This window comes from Mauremys mutica, chromosome 6 (genome assembly GCF_020497125.1).
Source record: "Mauremys mutica isolate MM-2020 ecotype Southern chromosome 6, ASM2049712v1, whole genome shotgun sequence".
NCBI classification, from domain to species: Eukaryota; Metazoa; Chordata; order Testudines; family Geoemydidae; genus Mauremys; species Mauremys mutica.
This window is the reverse complement of record NC_059077.1, coordinates 110,208,667-110,226,569: the sequence shown is the minus strand read 5'-3', so window position 1 is coordinate 110,226,569 and position 17,903 is coordinate 110,208,667. Positions and strand designations below refer to the sequence as shown.

At 40.8% G+C, this 17,903-nt stretch overlaps 1 protein-coding gene across 2 annotated transcripts in view; it reads left to right on the top strand.

Annotated features, from left to right (window-relative positions):
- The window catches only part of PLAA (phospholipase A2 activating protein), a 28,440-nt gene extending 10,630 nt beyond the window's left edge, over positions 1-17,810 (top strand). For both annotated transcript variants that reach the window (XM_045020649.1, XM_045020648.1), the window contains exons 6-14: positions 876-1,011; positions 1,523-1,692; positions 2,435-2,592; positions 3,555-3,774; positions 5,355-5,423; positions 6,207-6,281; positions 7,669-7,770; positions 11,362-11,526; positions 17,082-17,810. In XM_045020649.1, the coding sequence (XP_044876584.1) occupies positions 876-1,011; positions 1,523-1,692; positions 2,435-2,592; positions 3,555-3,774; positions 5,355-5,423; positions 6,207-6,281; positions 7,669-7,770; positions 11,362-11,526; positions 17,082-17,647 (1,661 nt within the window). In that variant the 3' untranslated portion in view covers positions 17,648-17,810. The remainder of the gene's footprint in view (positions 1-875; positions 1,012-1,522; positions 1,693-2,434; positions 2,593-3,554; positions 3,775-5,354; positions 5,424-6,206; positions 6,282-7,668; positions 7,771-11,361; positions 11,527-17,081) is intronic.
- The last annotated feature ends 93 nt before the right edge of the window (positions 17,811-17,903 follow it).

Here is a 17,903-nt window from a genome sequence, read left to right as displayed (position 1 = left end):
TATACATAGCAATAGTCTTAGAGACAATACTTAATATTCCTATAGCAACTTCTGCAGAAGGATCTCAGAGCACGCTGCAAATGTTAATTATGTAATCTTCACTACATATCTGAGAGTTAGATGTGACGACAGAGGCTCAGGACTGTGATTTGCCCAAGGTTGCAGAAGAAGTTGATTCTCAGGTTTATGTGTTAATCATAAGACCTTTTATATGATTTTTAGAATATGTTTGCACACTTGATGAAAACTAAAGCTCCAAAATCACTGTAACAGAGCATGGGACCCCAGGGGTGCATGCACATGTCTCAGTGCACTTGTTACAGTCCTTGTACCCTTTAAAACTGGCAGATGTAGTAGTAGGTCACATGTTTCTCCTAGTTTGTGCGCTCAACAGTAAATAACATTTGAGGTTTGCTGCCTCTTAGCCAGAGGGGCAGATGGGAGAGGCCCAGGGTTCGGGAAGGATTTAGGAGGGGACGCCTGCAGGAGCCAACTGGCAGAAAGCCTCCACTAGGGAGGGTTGTAAAGACTGAAGTCTTGCAGACCCCAGTGAAGACAGTGCCTTGATGATGATGAGACTGTTTTGGTTTTTTTAAGCTTTATTAATAAAGCCCTGAGAAGAGAACTGGAACTGTGCTGTTGTTTGGAGTATAATTTCATCTTCTCCGGCTAGTGGATCAGCCCACCAGTTTACACACTTGAGTACTTTTTTTTCAGAAAGAAGGATGAGTAATGACTATTTTACCCTTCTTTCCCTGTAGACCTCTTTAAGGAGATGCAAGAAGCATTTAATTGTAAAGTATTTACCTGCAGGAAGCTACTTTGTACCTTTTCTTTGGTTTTATATTAAACTTCTATATGTTCTCTCTTTTCAGATTTTGTAACCACTGGAGAGGACAGATCACTTAGGATCTGGAAACGAGGGGAATGTGCTCAAATAATCAGATTTCCAGCTCAGTCTGTTTGGAGCTGCTGTGTGTTAAACAATGGTGACATCGTGGTTGGTGCAAGGTATCCAGACTTCACTCTGTCTGTATAATATGTAGTGAGCTAAATTTGCAAAATACTTTGTCAAACTGATTATATGCATCATTGTGTGTGGGAGAAGTGCCTTGCTTCAGGATAAAATTTCTTATTTTGGAGGAGGTTTTATATTTTCTTAGTTTCATAGAACACTTTTATTATTCTGAGTACGTCAGAAGAAATAGTGCCTTGGAATGTGGCTGGTTTTTCAAGTTCAGTACCATGGATAGGCTAGCAGTTATTCTGTACCAAAGTCATTTGATAGGAGTATTCTGCCTCAAGGCACCTCTACTCTGTCTGCTTATTTCTTTGTGATAGAATGACAGCATGAGAACCGAATCTTTTATATAGCAGATACTGGTTTTTAGCCTATTAAAATTAACAAATGGCAAAAGTTCATGTTAGAAATAACTTTATTCCATACCAGGAACATAACCACTTTGACATGTTAGATGATGGCGATTACATTTTTAAATGTGTTGTATTTCTCTTCATTCAGTGATGGGATTATCAGAGTATTTACAGAGTCTTTGGAGCGCACAGCAAGTGCTGAGGAGATTCAAGCTTTTGAAAATGAACTTTCCCAGGCAACTATTGACCCCAAAACTAGTGATTTGGGAGACATTAATGCTGATGATCTTCCTGGAAGAGAACATCTGAAAGAACCTGGTAAATTCTTCAGTTTCTATTGCATTAAAAAACAACAATAAAGCTTAGTTTTGTAGCATCAGGAGCTTCATCTCTCCTGGGGATGGAACAGGTTTTGTTGATCACTTAAATTGTGTTCTTTAACAATAAAAATTTCATTCTTCTGTGTTCACTGGTGTTATGGAGGCTCTGTTATGCCTCTAATAAAATATTTTGTTTCTGAGGATTTAACTGATATTCTTCTATCACTTCATAGAAATAGAACAGATTAAATTTATGATGACCCTTTAATGGCTTTATTATGCAACAGTGCAGCAGTTTTTGTTTAACAATGTGACTCAGTAAGGGACAACTTGATATGGCATTGTTTGCCTAAAAAAGAAAAAATAGTTACAAAACAAACTTAACACTTTCAAACTATGAATGTTGAAATAGAACTGATGTTGTCTTAATTGCATCAAAACTTAGTCTTAAATTTACTTACTTCAAAGTGAAGCTCCCTATAAGAAAAGAATGGAGCCAAGTGAAATGAAAGGAAGCAGTGATAATTTGAATAGCTCTTAAGCAGAAAGATGTGAACAAACACATCCACCCGCACCCCACCCCACCTCACCCCAGTCGGGAGGTAAAAACCTGAGCCAAATTTGAAGGTTTTTTTAAACTTGGAAACATTCTTATTTCTCACTGGAAGCTGCTTCACTGTCTTAGTTCTCTCTAGCTAGGCAATGTTTGTTTTATTTTTATTTATTTATTTTATTTCAAGGAACAAGAGAGGGGCAGACACGACTAATTAGAGATAATGGGAAAGTTGAAGCCTATCAGTGGAGTGTTAGTGAAGGGAGGTGGATCAAGATTGGTGAAGTGGTTGGCTCATCTGGAGCCACACAGCAAACATCTGGAAGGGTTTTATTTGAAGGAAAGGTATGTAAAGTTTTTTTTTTTCTTAGATCATCGTATTGATGTTCTAGTAACTCTTCATACAAAAAACCCCACATTACTCCAGTCATTGTTTGGAATAAACTTTTAAGTACTTGTCATTACTTCATTATAGATCCTAGGTCTAACAAACATCTCTTATTTAGAAGCAGAAATGTTAGATACTGTACTTGTCTACAGTGTATACCTTTAATATTTCTGAAATACATTACATTTGCTGGCATCAACTAGCTGATGTGGAAAACTGTATAAACTCTAAGCAGTGTTTAATTTACTATTTGGGATTGAGTTCTTGTGCATTTATTGCTTATTGCTAATGCCTCATTAGATTTTGATTATCCTGTGGCCTGCTTTTCAGTACCTGCAATTTCTGTTGACTTCAATGGGAGTTGTAGTTGTATGTCTGAAAAGGTCACTAGTTTGTCAAGCCTCATATCTACACATACATTCAAGACTCCATTTTATAGTGCGTCTGATCTATTCTAACCTCTACAGCCTCTGTAGATGGCCAGACTTGTTCATGAGAATTGATGTGATATGTCTGCTTAATTATTTTTAGTGTTAGTTTGTCTCTAAAAGTCACACACACGGAAGTGTGATTTCAGTTTTCCTATTCTTTGCCCCTTTCAAAAGGAACATCTCTGCACTCTAAGGGAAACCATCACTTCCATTCATGGTAAAACTTGCTAATCTAGCCCACACTTGTTTTTTAACTGTGTCCAATATTTTCTAAAATAAAATATTTAGACAAGCAGCCAGCATAGGAGAGTACTATATTTTACAGTTTAATGAAATCTGATAACAAGGATATTCATGTTCTCAAAACCAGAAATCTTAGTCTGGCATCATTTGCCTGTACTGTTCTTACAGTCCACATTTGATGTGTCTGTAGATAAATATGTGATGACACCCCTTTGACTTATTTCCATTTTTACTTCCACTTAAAGGAATATGATTATGTTTTCACTATTGATGTGAATGAAAATGGGCCTTCCTACAAATTGCCATATAACATCAGTGATGATCCATGGCTGACTGCATACAATTTCCTGCAGAAGAATGATTTAAATGCCATGTTTCTGGATCAGGTGGCCAAGTTTATTATAGACAACACCAAAGGGCAAATGCTGGGGAATACAGACACTGGATTTTCAGATCCTTTTACAGGTAAAGGAAAAAAATTAACTATCACTGGTGCACACTTTAAGATTTCAAATGTTAATATCTTTCTGAATTAAAACTGCAAACTGTAAGGTGCCTGTTCTTTTCTGTCTGCAGCATACAACATATTTTTATATAGTTGGCACATTCACAAATATGGGACATCAGTTTAGCAGAATGCTGGTAAAGCATTCTGTATATTACCATGCAAATATGATCCCACTAAGCTTCCAAATTCAATTTCCAATACTTGTATAGCAAGACACTGATTTACTGTGGGGCTTTGCCTGATCTAGCTTCTGATTGACTTGAATTGACTTCCACTATGTTTTGCTTAATTGTTACTAATTTAACTGCTGTGTTGGGTTTGCATTTTTTGTTAAACTGCATCTTCAACAAAAAAAGTCACTTACTCTTCAATTTTCTTTTTATAATCAGTAATAGGAACAAAGCTTTTCAAAGCGCATAACATATATATATTTTTTTACCTTAAATTAAAAAGCTCTCAGGAATCTTAGTACAAATTATTTTTATTTTTTATTTTTTTTCCTTAGTGCTTTAAAAAAAAAGTCTGAATAGAAATACTTTGACTTTTATATTTCAGTTACAAGTTCTATTGAGATTGAAACATTACCCTGCAATGTGCTACTTCAGCATTTGCTAGCTTATGAAAATCAAATGCAACTGATTATGAACTGTTGAAATAACTAATAAGAACATACACCTGCAATTAATTCCTTGGGGAAGATGGGAGAGGAACCCCACTTGATAGATATTAGTGTTTTGTTTACTTAGACCTGAAGAAAAGCTCTTTTTAAGCACTAAAGCTTGTCTCTCACCAAAAGAGGTTAGTCTAATAAAAGACATTACCTCATCTAGTTTGTCTTTTGAAAGTCTAGAAAGTGCTCAGATGGTAATGAACAAGGTGCAAGAAAGTAAATAGGATAGACTAGTATGTGCATTTTCCAATCTCATTGAAGAAGAAAAAATAAACTACATATGTGGTGGTAGTAACAAGGACACTGTCTTACATTTTATTTAAAAAATAAAATACATTTTTAACATTGTCTTTTTTTTAAATACGTGGAGCTGACTTGTTGACGGTAGTCAAGCTCAGTGAACAGACATAATTTTGTATGCAAGACTTTTAACAGTATCTTCCTTTTGGAGATACATTGCAAATCTGGTAAGTCTCAATCTAAGTGGAATGATTTTAACCCAAAAGTGCCTTAATTTTGCAACATAGATGGTTGATTCGGCAACTTGCTAGGAGTCTGACAGTCACAACAAATATGTAGGAATATATACCTTTTTTAAATGAAAAAAACAAGTGCTCAGTTGGCTTGGCTAGATGACTAGAAAGTGTGTGTATATGTATGACGTGTGTATGTATAACTTTATTTAGAAACAAAACAAAAAAAAACCCTGCAAACATCTTTATCGCCCCAGGTACAAACTGCATTCAGCCTCATTTTGAGCCACTTTGCTACCTGAGGAGTGACCAGTGCAGAGACTAATGGGTTTCAGTAGAAGTTATTATCAACATAAGAAAATTAACTGGCTTTCCTTTTCTTACTACTTCACAGGCAGTGGTCGCTATGTTCCGGGCTCTTCATCTGGGACCAATGCTGTACCTGCACCAGATCCATTTACAGGTATTACATAACTTGATTTTGTTCTAATGCCTCTGGGAGGCATCAAAAGGTGGGTTTTTATCATGTTCAGGCCCAACCAATGGCCAACAAAGAGCACTAAGTTTCCACCCATCCCTTTATTTTGGGGGGCCACAATCTTGATCAGATTGACTCCTCTTGACTCAGATTGACCAGACTGACTCCTCTGCTGTGATAATCCACTGTGAGGAGAAGTGATATGAGGCTCCCTCTTCTACCTCACACAGTTCAGTTTGTCCTCTACAGTGTACCACCACTCCAGCTGCAGAGGATACAAGGTGCTTAACCCTCATATTTGCTAAACTTTTGTTAAGTCACTTGGCCAACTAGGGGTTTGGTTTTTTCTGTAGAATTTTACACGTTAGTATCTTCTTACTACTCTGGTTTTATCTGAGTGAAAACTGTCTTAATGTAAGAGCATAGAACACTTTCAAATTAGCAGGATTGTGACCACAACTGTTGGTGTGGGGATAAGACAATCACTTGGCACTCAAAAGAGATCAGTTTGGCTTGTATTTTTTAATTTCTAGTTTTGTGCTAGAAAAAACAGGACATAACTAACATACCACAGTGTAGCACAATCCTCAAACTGTGAAATGCTGAGGATAACTTTTATTTAATTAAAAATAACCTTTTTACTTTAAGGGGTATACGGATATTGTGACTGTGTGATATAATTTCATCAATAGCAGAAAAACCTAGTTATCTTTTTACTTGCCTTGTTGTGGTATACATTAATGTAATCCCTCAATTACCATCTTTTAGGTGCTGGTCGCTATGTCCCTGGTTCTGCATCAAATGTGGTAGCTCCTTTGAGTGGAGTAGTTGATCCATTTACTGGTAAGGGCTTCATCTTGCAAATAAATAAGCATTACAAATCTTTCACTTCAGTTTCTCTTTTAACACTATAAGATTCTGCTTGAGATGAGATTTTTATATTAAATTCAGTTGGTTTCAAAGCTGTAGTAAAAGGAAGCTTGTTCATCCTCTGAAATGATTGGAAAAATGGAAGAAACTTTTCATCTTTGGTATATCTCTATTCTGTGCTCCAGTGCGAATCGTGCAGTGAAACATCAAAGTATGTGGTATTTAATCTGCCATTAAAGGAATATAAGGGTGACTCTATTAGTATGTTAAATAGGTTTCAGCTCATACAGATGGTGTGAGTAGTACCAGCCAGAGAAATTGGTACACCTCTACCCCGATATAACGCAGTTGTGGGGAGCCAAAAGTCCCTACCGTGTTATAGGTGAAACGCTGTTATATCGGTAGCGGTGGCAGGGCTGCAGCGGTGATTTAAAGAGCCAGGGGCTCCAGCCGTGGGGAGCCACAAGCCCTTTAAATCGCCGGCGGAGCCCCGCTGCCGCAGCCCCAGGGTAGCAGCGGCAGGGCTCCAGTGGTGATTTAAAGGGCCTGGGGCTCCCTGCAGCAGCCGGAGCCCTGGGCTCTTTAAATTGCCGGCGAGCCCTGCTGCTACCACGCTATATGCAAACCTGTATTATATCGGGTCGCGTAGAGGTGTATATTCAGTTTTAAATAGCTAAGTGAATTCTACTTAATTGAGTTTATTCTTTTCAGATGTAATTCTAGCAAATCGATCACAGGTAATAGGTAAAAATCTGATAATTCATTGCTAAGATAGAGGAAATTGCCTTTCCAAAGAAATCTCTCAAACTTCAATTCCAAATAATGTAGGTGTAGCCCATGCAGACCACCTAAATCATTTGCCTCTTTATTGTGAAAATGACACAGTGAAGATAAAGGGTTTTTTTTTGTGGATTAAAATTTGGACTGTCCATACTTGTGTGTCAAATATGATATCTACTCTCCAATTCTAAGTATTATTTTGGGGGAGATATGTGGCTACTGTTACATAGGAAGTCAGACTAGATGTTCACAATTGTCCCTTCTGATCTTGGAATATTTGAATCAATGAAAAGATTGTGAACTGAATGATATTTGTTTGGATTACAATGAAATCCTAGTTATGCACTTGCTATTATGTAGGAAAGCATTTGGAAAAAATCCAATTATGAATGAATTCTGTTTATAATTATGGCCTTTTGGTTTTGTAACTATTGTAAGTACTAGTGGCATAACTAGTGACAAATTTCAGGAGCAACACATATAGAAATATATAGCCAGCAAGTTTAACTTTCTGAAAGGAAGTTACTACTTGTTATCAAACACTATTCTGTTGAATTTCTAATATCTTTACCTTGTGTAGGAAGAGGTGCTTATCAAGCAACCGATGCTAAAGCTGAAAATATTTATTTTCCAAAGAAGGAAGCTGTCACTTTTGACCAGGCCAACCCCACACAAATATTGGGTGAGTTTTTTTTTTTATTCCTAAATCTAATTTTGGTTAAACTAATTCTCCACTCTTTCTCAACCCCTCCAAGAAGCTACATTACTTTTTACCACATCTCCGACCTTCTAGTCATGCACAATTGATATCTTTCAGTCACAGCTCCAGACAGACCTACAATATGGAAGGGTATTTGAAAATCCAGACTGTGGGGGATTGGGAGACCAGGCTAAATTTCACAAGGGACTAATTTTTCTTTTATATAAAATAGCTGCTTTGTTCTCCCTGTAATACAGGTCTTGCATGCCTATTCTTGCTCTTTTGGGGGATTTTGCTCACTGAATTCGTGATTCTGAGTGATATAAGTCTTGCTCCCCCTGTTGCGATAAAACTCCACAGTGCACCCAGCCCTTGCTGGCTTCAGGAGGACATCCTTTGATTTTGAATGTATAGCCAGGGCTTGATAAATTTACCCAATATCCGGGGTAGTCATGTCCTCCGTGCTGTGTTTCACAGTCATGTCCCCTGCACTTTCCTAGACCAAGTCCAAAAGGGACATTATACTCATCTAGCCTGACATCCTGCGTAACACACAAAGTAAAACAGTCGTGTACACCAGGGGTTCTCAACCCTTTTCTTTCTGAGCCCCCCCCACGTGCTATAAAAACTCCACAGCTTACCTGTGCAACAACAGCTGGTTTTCTGCATATAAAAGCCAGTGTCAGCATTAGGGAGTAGCAAGCAGGGTAATTGCATGGGGCCCAATGCCACAGGGGCCCCCGCAAAGCTAAGTTGCTCAGGGTTTGGCTTCAGCCCCAGGTGGCAGGGCTCCAGGCTTCAGCCCCATGCAGTGGGGCTTCAGCGAGTCTAACACTGGCCCTGCTTGGCGGACCCCCTGAACCGTGCTCATGGTCCCCCGGTGGTCCACGGGCCCCTGGTTGAGAACAACTGGTGTATAGTATTTAATTGTAATTTACAGTGAACAAAGTTTCCACTGAAAAACCTTGCTTTTGTTAGACTTTTCCTTTTCTGCCTTGACTCCACTCTTTCTCTTTGCTGTAGTAGATCATAGTGCTTGTTTTCACTGTCACTTTCCTTTTCTTACTCTCCCTTGACCCTCCCCACTTATAATTTGCTATTTAGTTCTGTTTCCTTCCCTATGTTTTCTGTGTCTCATCTGTCCCCAAAATCTCTTACCCTTCTTTTTTTTGTCTGTATTTTCTGTACCTAGGGAGTTCTATAAAACTATACTTGATATAATAGTAATTCAAAATGAGATAGGTGCTATACACGTTTACGGGATGACTTAGTGCTACCCTAAAGAGCTTATGAATGTAAAATCTCTCCTTCCCACCCACATTTATTCATCATTTCACTATCACCCTCTCCCCATCTTCTCACCTTATGGGGCTTGAAAATGTACCAAATATCCAATAGCCAGAGGACTGAACTACAATGAAGGGTCCCACTGTCTAGGGCCAAATGCCCATAACCTTACCCCAGCTGTTTCGAAAATGAAGAGTGCTGGGATTACTACCAGGGTGCTGTCCTTTGACCACCTCCTGGGGTTCCCTATTTTATACTCAGTACTAGAAAATATCTGATCAGTGTGAATTCCAAACCCAGACTGGTAGAGGGTAGAGAGCAGTGGCACTGGAACATTTTTAGTAGTGAGGGTGCTGAAAGCCAGCCCCCGTAATCCTGTCTGCCCCCCAACCCACCCTGAAGCTGGGAGCAGGGCTGTCTCTCTGGGAGCGGGGGACCCGCATGGGATAAGGGGGCCGAGGTGTGGGGCCAGAAGCAGAGCCCTGGGCAAGGGCTGGCAGCTGGGACCCCCTGTGCGGGGCCAAGAGCAGAGCCCTGGCTGGGTGCGGGGCCCCAGGCATGGAGGCCTGGGAGTAGGGTTGGGGCTGGCGGCCAGGACCCGAGCCCCAGGTGAGATGAGGGGTTGGGGAGCAGAGTTCAGGCAGAGGGCCAAGAGCAGGGCATAGGCATGGGAAACAACCCCAGTTTTATGCACGGAACCAGTGGCTGGAGAGTGGGGTGCGGGGCCAGCTGCCCTGCATAAAACCTGGGGATGCTACAGTACCCCCTGCACTGCTACTTCACGTGCCTATGGTAAAGAGAAAACATTCTTCCTCTAACTCTACAAGCTGCTGGTTGCTTGAGTATAGTGGTGGTCTCTGCTAATCCCATGCCTTTGTTTGTGGGGAGTTCTCTCTACTAAATAGCTCCAGTCCTGCCTCTGCTATTATTACTCCTAGATTTTTCCCTATATGATGGAGAATGAAATTGACTAATTTTTACTCCTTTAACTGCTGCCCATAGGGTTTCCAGTAATCGCTGTGAGAACTGAAATTTGCATTCACAAGGGCTAGAATTAATTATTTATTTATTTTAAATGAAACCTTAGATTCTGCAAACATTGATGTCACTCACCCAGGAAAGTTTTTCCTATTAGCCCTGTGTGAGTGAATTGTTCAAATGATAAGATTATGGAACTCGGGGGGCTAGAGTTCCAACTACAAATTTAATATAGGGTTTTTTTCAAGATAGACCATCAACATGTCCTTCCAGGACTTCCATTGATTATCTGCCATGAATTTGACAAGAAAGGGTAGCAGGAATTGAAGTGGTACTCCTGCTTGTACTTTTCTATAGAACTGGAATTTGTGACCTTCGGTAGGCGTATGTGCATCAGTGGATCAACTTTGTGGCAAACTGTAAAATTTTGGAATATATTACATACAATAAACATTTTGTCCTTAAATTAGCATAGTTGAAACTAAGTTTAGTTTCAAAGGCTTTTTGAATCATAAAGTGATTACATGTTCCCTGGCACTTAACAAGCAAGTATGCATATTAAGATTTCAATAATTTCTGAGCACATCTTGACTCATTTTAACTTTGAATTACCCAGCCTTCCCATACCTTAGCTACCCTGATAATCAAAAGGTAAGGGAGGGAGTGGGGGGAACAGCTATAAACACTCAAAACCAATTTGTGGTGATATGATCCTTTACCACCTTCAGCTGACATATTTCAGTATCTTATAGATGTGAGTTCAAAATCTCCCTCCCCCCCATTTTAAAACACTTTATTTACTTTTGAAAATTTGCAACAGTGTTACTTACTTCTGTAACCAGCTCTTTCTTGAACTTTCGTGAGTGTGTAATGTTAAGTCTCCTAATGAGAAATGCAAAATGATAAAATATGAACTATTATTATTGATGTATTTTTATAACTTAAGCTTAGGAAGTCCAGACTGGGACAAGAGTTTTCTAGAGATAATGTGGATCATGGAATGTTGCGACTAGAGCAGGGAATCAAGGATCCAGATTTTGGGATTGTACCTCAGCTTTGCTGGGTCATCGTGAAAATGACGATCATGAAAAATAGCCACTTGTGAAAAACTGAATTTGAAAGGTTGTGAAGTCAAGCAAAATAACAATTTCTGTTAAAAAAATCTACAGAACAAAAGTTGTGAAAATAGTGGGGGCTCAATGATTCTAAAATGCTTTGAGATTCTCTGGAAAGTGCTTTGTAAGTATTTTTCAGGTGGTGAAAATCTACTGGCACAGACTAACCTTTTGGGGTTTTTTGGTTGCACAGGTAAACTAAAGGAACTTAATGGAAGTGCACCTGAAGAACAAAAGCTAACTGAAGATGATTTGATACTCCTAGAAAAGTTACTCTTTGTAACATGTAATACCTCGTTAGAAACACCAACAGCACAACAACTTCAAACTTTGTGGAAAGCCATTAACTGGCCAGAAGGTATGAAATAAACACATTATATGGATGGGCAGGAGATAATTGGGAAGCGCCTCTTCATCTATCCCTTCCTTTGAGTTGTTCCTCCACAGTGTATCTGTTCCCTCCAAATATTCATCCATAGTTATTTGAGCAAGGGAAGTAATTAACTTTGCATTATGGTGCCTTAAATTTTTCACGATTGTTTCACTTAAAAGCCTGTCATTCTGCCATTGTTTAAACCCAGATGTTCACAAGCTACTCTGTAAACCTCCAAAACTGCACTGAATGCATCTTCTCAGGAGCTCATTGGACTAAGCTGAAACTGCCCAACTGGAAGTGATTAGGTGTACCAATATTTGAGTCGGTCCCCAGCCTGTAGCAGTGCATGGGATTCTTCCATCCTAATTGCAGGACTCTGCACTTGTCCATGTTGAACCTCATTAGATTTCTTTTGGCCAGTCCTCCAATTTGTCTAGGTCACTCTGGATCCTATCCCTACCCTCCAGCATATCTACCTCTCCTCACATCTTAGTATCATCCACGAACTTGCTGAGGGTGCAATCCATCCCATCATCCAGATCATTAATGAAGATGTTGAACAAAACCGGAGCCAGGACTGACCCCTGGGGCACTCCGTTTGATACTGGCTGCCAACTAGACATCAAGCTGTTGATCACTACCCATTGAGCCCAACGATCTAGCCAGCTTTCTGTCCACCTTATAGTCCATTCATCCAATCCATACTACTTTAACTTGCTGGCAAGAATTCTGTGGGAGACCATATCAAAAGCTTTGCTAAAATCAAGGTATATCATGTCCACTGCTTTCCCCATATCCACAGAGCCAGTTATCTCATCATAGAAGGCAATCAGGTTGGTCAGGCATGACTTGCCCTTGGTGAATCCATGTTGACTGTTTCTGATCACCTTCCTCTCTTCCAAGTGCTTCAAAATGGATTCTTTGAGGACCTGCTCCATGATTTTTCTGGGGACTGAGGTGAGGCTGACCAGTCTGTAGTTCTCCAGATTCTCCTTCCCTTTTTAAAAGATGGGCACTATATTTGTCTTTCTCCAGTCGTCCGGGACCTCCCCTGATCGCCACGAGTTTTCAAAGATAAAGGCCAATGGCTCTGCAATCACATCAGCCAACTCCCTCAGCACCCTCAGATGCGTTGCATCCAGCCCCATGGACTTGTGCATGTCTAGCTTTCTAAATTGTCCTTAGCCTGTTCTTTCACCACTGAGGGCTGCTCACCTCCTCCCCATACTGTGCTTTCCAGTGCAGCAGTCTGGGAGCTGACCTTGTCTCTGAAGACCGAGGCAGAAAAAGCATTGAGTATTTCAGCTTTTTCCACATCATTTAGCAAATGTCCCACACTTTCCCTGACCACCTTGTTGCTAACATACCTGTAGAAACCCTTCTTGTTACCTTTCACATCCCTTGCTAGCTGCAATTCCAATTGTGCTTTGGCCTTCCTGATTACACCCCTGCATGCTCTAGCAATATTTTTATACTCCTTCTCCCCTCCCCCATCATCTGTCCCAAGTTTCCACTTCTTATAAGCTTCCTTTTTGTGTTTAAGCTCACCAAAGATTTTTTCTGTTAAGCCAAGCTGGTCACCCGCCATATTTGCTATTCTTTCTGCACATCGGGAGGGTTTGTTCCTGTGCCCTTAATAAGGCTTCTTTAAAATACAGCCAGCTCTCCTGGACTCCTCCCCCGCCTCCTTTTTGCCTCCCAGGGGATCCTGCCCATCAGTTCCCTGAAGGAGTCCAAGTCTGCTTTTCTGAAGTCCAGGGTCCGTATTCTGCTGCTCTCCTTTCTTCCTTTTCTCAGGATCCTGAAGTTGACCATCTCATGGTCATTGCTGCCCAGGTTGCCACCCACTTCTTTCTTTACCAATTCTTCCCTGTTTATGAGCAGCAGTTCAAGAGTAGCATGGCCCCTAGTTGGTGCCTCCAGCCCTTGCCCCAGGAAGTTGTCCCCAACTCTCTCCAAAAGCTTCCTGGATTATTTGTGCACTGCTGTATTGCTCTCCCAGCAGATGTCAGGGTGATTGAAGTCCCCATGAGAACCAGGGCCTGGGATCTGGAAACTTCTCTTGTCCGAAGAAAGCCTTGTCTACCTCCACCTCCTTGTCTGGTGATCTATAACAGACACCCACCATGACATCACTCTTGTTGCTTTCACCTTTAAATTTAACCCAAAGACTCTCAACAGGCTTTTCTCCAGATTCATACTGGAGCTCTGAGCAATCATACTGCTCTTTTACATACAGTGCAACTCCTCCCCTTTTTCTCCCTTGTCTGTCTTTCCTGAACAGTTTATACCCATCCAGAACAGTGCTCCAGTCATGTGAGTTACTCCACCAGTCTCTGTTCTTCCAATCACATCATAGTTCCTTGACTGTGCCAGAACTTCCAGTTCTTCCTGCTTGTTTCCCAGGCTTCTTGCATTCGTGTACAGGCACCTAAGATAACCAGCCAATTGCCCTACTTTCTCAGTGTGAATCAGGAGGCCTACCATTGCACCCTCCTCCTTGTGTTTCCTCCCGGGATCCCCACTTACCTCAGGGCTTAGGTCTCCATCCCCTAGTGAACCTAGTTTAAATCTCTTCTCACTAGATTAGCAAGTCTGCCTGTGAAGATGTTCTTCCCTCTCTTCGTAAGGTGGATCCTATCTTTTCCTAGCAATTCTTCCTGGAACAACATTCCATGGTCAAAGAATCCAAAGCCCTCTCTCCAACACCACCTGCGTAACCACGCATTTTCTTCCACAATACAATGATCCCTACCTGGGCCTTTTCCTTCAACGGGGAAGATGAACGAGAACACAACTTGTGCCTCAAACTCCTTTATCCTTCTTCTCAGAGCCACATAGTCTGAAGTGACCCGCTCAAGATCATTCTTGGCAATATCATTGGCACCCAGGTGGAGAAATGGGAAGGGGTAGCGGTCCGAGAACTTGATCAGTCTTGGCAGACGCTCCGTCACATCCTGAATTCTAGCTCCGGGCAAGCAGCACACTTCTTGAGTTTCCCGGTCTGGACGGAAGATGGATAACTCCATCCCCCTTAGGAGGGAGTCCCCAACCACCACCACCACCTGTTTCTTCCTCTTGGGAATGGTGGTCGTGGAACTCCCCAGCCCTAGGACCCATGCTATCTGGTCGATGGGGTCTTTTTCTGATCCCTTCCCTGAGATGACTCTTCCAAACCATTCTTTGCCATAGTATCTGTGCAGAGAGCCTGAAAATGGTTTTTTAGTTCTATCTGCATTGGGGGTACGTGGATTCTCCTTTTTCTTCTTCTGGAAGTCACATGCTGCCAATTTTTTTTCCCCGTTCTGCACTGCCCTTTCAGATTCCTCAGCATGCTGTGCCTGCAGTACCAAACACTGACTTCTATACAGAAAGTCATCATTATCTCTGATGCAATGCAGGGTTGATACTTGGGTCTGTAGACCTTTAACCTTCTCTTCCAATATGGAGACCAGCTTGTACTTGTACAGACAAAGTCATTTCTGTCCTCTGGGAGAAAGACAAACATGGCACATCCTCTGCAGGTCACAACAGCTGATCGCTCACTATCCATATTGTCTTCCTTCTAAGAGCCTCTTCAGATGTTGTATTTACTGCTCACAGAAGCCTGAAAGGCAAAAACTCTGGGAAATCTCGCCAGGCAAACTGCCTCTGTTTGCTTCTCCTCTGTTCCACAGCTCATTCGGTTCCCAATTGTCTGCTTTTCTATAAGGCTGCTGGCTCAAAGCAGTTGCCCTGGCTCAAAGCCTTCCCTCCAATCAACCACTCAAGGCCCACCTGGAACAAATCACTCCCAATTCATGCTTTTCAAACAAACAACCACATGGTCAAACAGTACCTGCAACTAGTACCAATCAAACAAATGGGCACAGCAGACAGACACTCGGATATTCACCGCACCAGCTCACAACACAACCCCCCTAATGCGGCACTCACCATAGCGGAGAGTGGCTCTTTAGTCAGGTTGAGATTTATAGCCTGTGTAAATCAATTGAGTGCACTGTGTATGCCGAACTCAGAGGAAACTGAATTTAAAATTAACCTTATATCAAGCTAATGCTAACGTGATGTTTTAAGTAGAAAACTAACTTTTTTTAAACAAATCACATTTAAGAGATTTAATATGACGTTTTTACGTTAGGTAAATCATTCATAACAGTTGTGAAACATAGCAGTTAACTATACTATAGTCTGCAGAGATGTGGGAGATCAGTGCTGACACCTACATGTTTCTAGTGCTTTTAGGGTGTACAGTCTCTTCATTCCAAAGAGCCTGGATGCCTGTAAAAACAGCTGCATGTGAGGAGGAGGACCAGATGCAGCTGATGGTAAAAAAGCCCTGCTGCTAAAAAGGAAAAGAACAGGATCCATTAGTGGGACTGGAACTGTCAGCCACCAGAGAGGGACGAATGTCCAGGGGAAGATGGAACTGGCAGCATATCCAGGAAATTAACTGCCTGGACTTCATAGCACTTTAGACATCTTGTTCAGGGGAGTGTGGGTGCAGGGAAGTGTCTGGGGGAGAGGAGGAGATTTGGGGGCAGGAAAGCATGTTATAGGAGAGAAAAAGGAACAGAATAGATGGTTTGGGGAAATTTTAAAATGGAGATCAGTAGCTCACAGCACAATGAAAGGGACTGTGCCAACTTAAAAATCACATTTCTGCCTGAAATCTTTCACCAACTGTTACAAATAACTCCCAAGATTATCCTAACAGCCTACCGGGGGTGAGATTGGAATCTCCTTTTAAAGTTGTATATTTGTCTGCCATTTGTATATAGCCAGTTTTGGTAGTGTTAGTTTCCCTTGTTCAATGTTTGCTGTTTTTGTTTTTTTAAGTGGTTCTATAGCCACAAATATTTGTATGTGAACTAGGAGGCAGATGTAGTACCTGAAACTATTCATATTTTAAGCTTACTTTAAAAATACAGATTAGGTTTCAAGTTGATGGCATCCTTTCCATTTTTTTTTCCAAATTGGATAAAAAACATATCGTAGTGTGGGCAGCTGAAAATACACTAAATATTTTCCTTTTCTATGTAAACAGTTGCTGTAGTGGTCACAAAGACGTTATGAGATCTGGAATGGGAGGTTGCCCATGATATGCTTGCTATTTAGATGTGGGCTACATTGAAAAAAGTTAACACCTGTGAAACAGCTGTGTTGCATGTGAAGTATCTGTCTTCTCAATATTGTCAGACTGAATTCTTTGTATGTGATAGTTTACAGGTGTCTTGGAAGCACTATGACTGTATCTGGCATGCAGCAAAGTTTCTCTGGTAGACATCTGAGACTTTTTGTACAATTGGGGCTGTGTACACAATTTTGGTTTTGATATGAATTTCTGCATATTTGAGTACTTGTGGTTTAGGCACTTGGGGTCTATCTGAATCTTAATTGTTCCCTGCATGTTCCTTTTATAGTACTCATTTTAAAAGCAGGAGTACAGATCTGCACATATAAGGAAAGCTCTCCAGAGTTCTTACAAACAATGCAATATCTATGTAATGCATTAAAATATTTTTCTTGTCTCTTAGATATTGTCTTTCCAGCATTAGACATTCTTCGATTGTCTATCAGGCATCCCAGCGTGAATGAGAATTTCTGCAGTGAAAAGGATAGCATACGATTCAGCAGCCATCTCCTAAAATTTCTGAGTCGTAATGGAAAGCAGGCAAACCAGTTACTGGCACTTAGAACTCTTTGCAATTGTTTTGTCAGCCAGGCAGGCCAGAGGCTCATGATGTCACAGAGGGACACAATAATGTCACATGCAATAGAACTGAAATTGGGCGGCAATAAGAACATTCACATCGCACTGGCCACATTGACATTGAACTATGCTGTTTGGTTACATAAAGTTAATAACATTGAGGGAAAAGCTCAGTGTTTGTCAGTAATCAGCACAGTCATAGAAGTTGTTCAAGACCTTGAAGCCATTTTTAGACTGCTTGTGGCTCTTGGGACGCTAATCAGTGACGATACAAATGCTGTGCAATTAGCCAAGTCTCTAGGAGTTGACTCTCAAATTAAAAAATATGCCTCTGTATCAGAAACAGCTAAAGTAAGTGAATGCTGTAGGTTTGTCCTCGATCTGCTGTAACTTTTTTTAGCACTTGGGCAACTAGGAGTATGTAGCGAAATAATTTTTTTTTCATATTTTACATGACTGAATATAACTGAAAAAATACTGTGGGAGAATTACAGATTTGATGAAGATCTAACTTGTCAGGAGTGGAACAACCTAATAAAAACTTTTGCACTGATTGTAAATTATGTTTTACTGTCTGGGATACTTGAGACACTGGTGTGAACTATACTGTCTTGAGTGATGAGCTCATTAAATTTGTCAAGCTTAA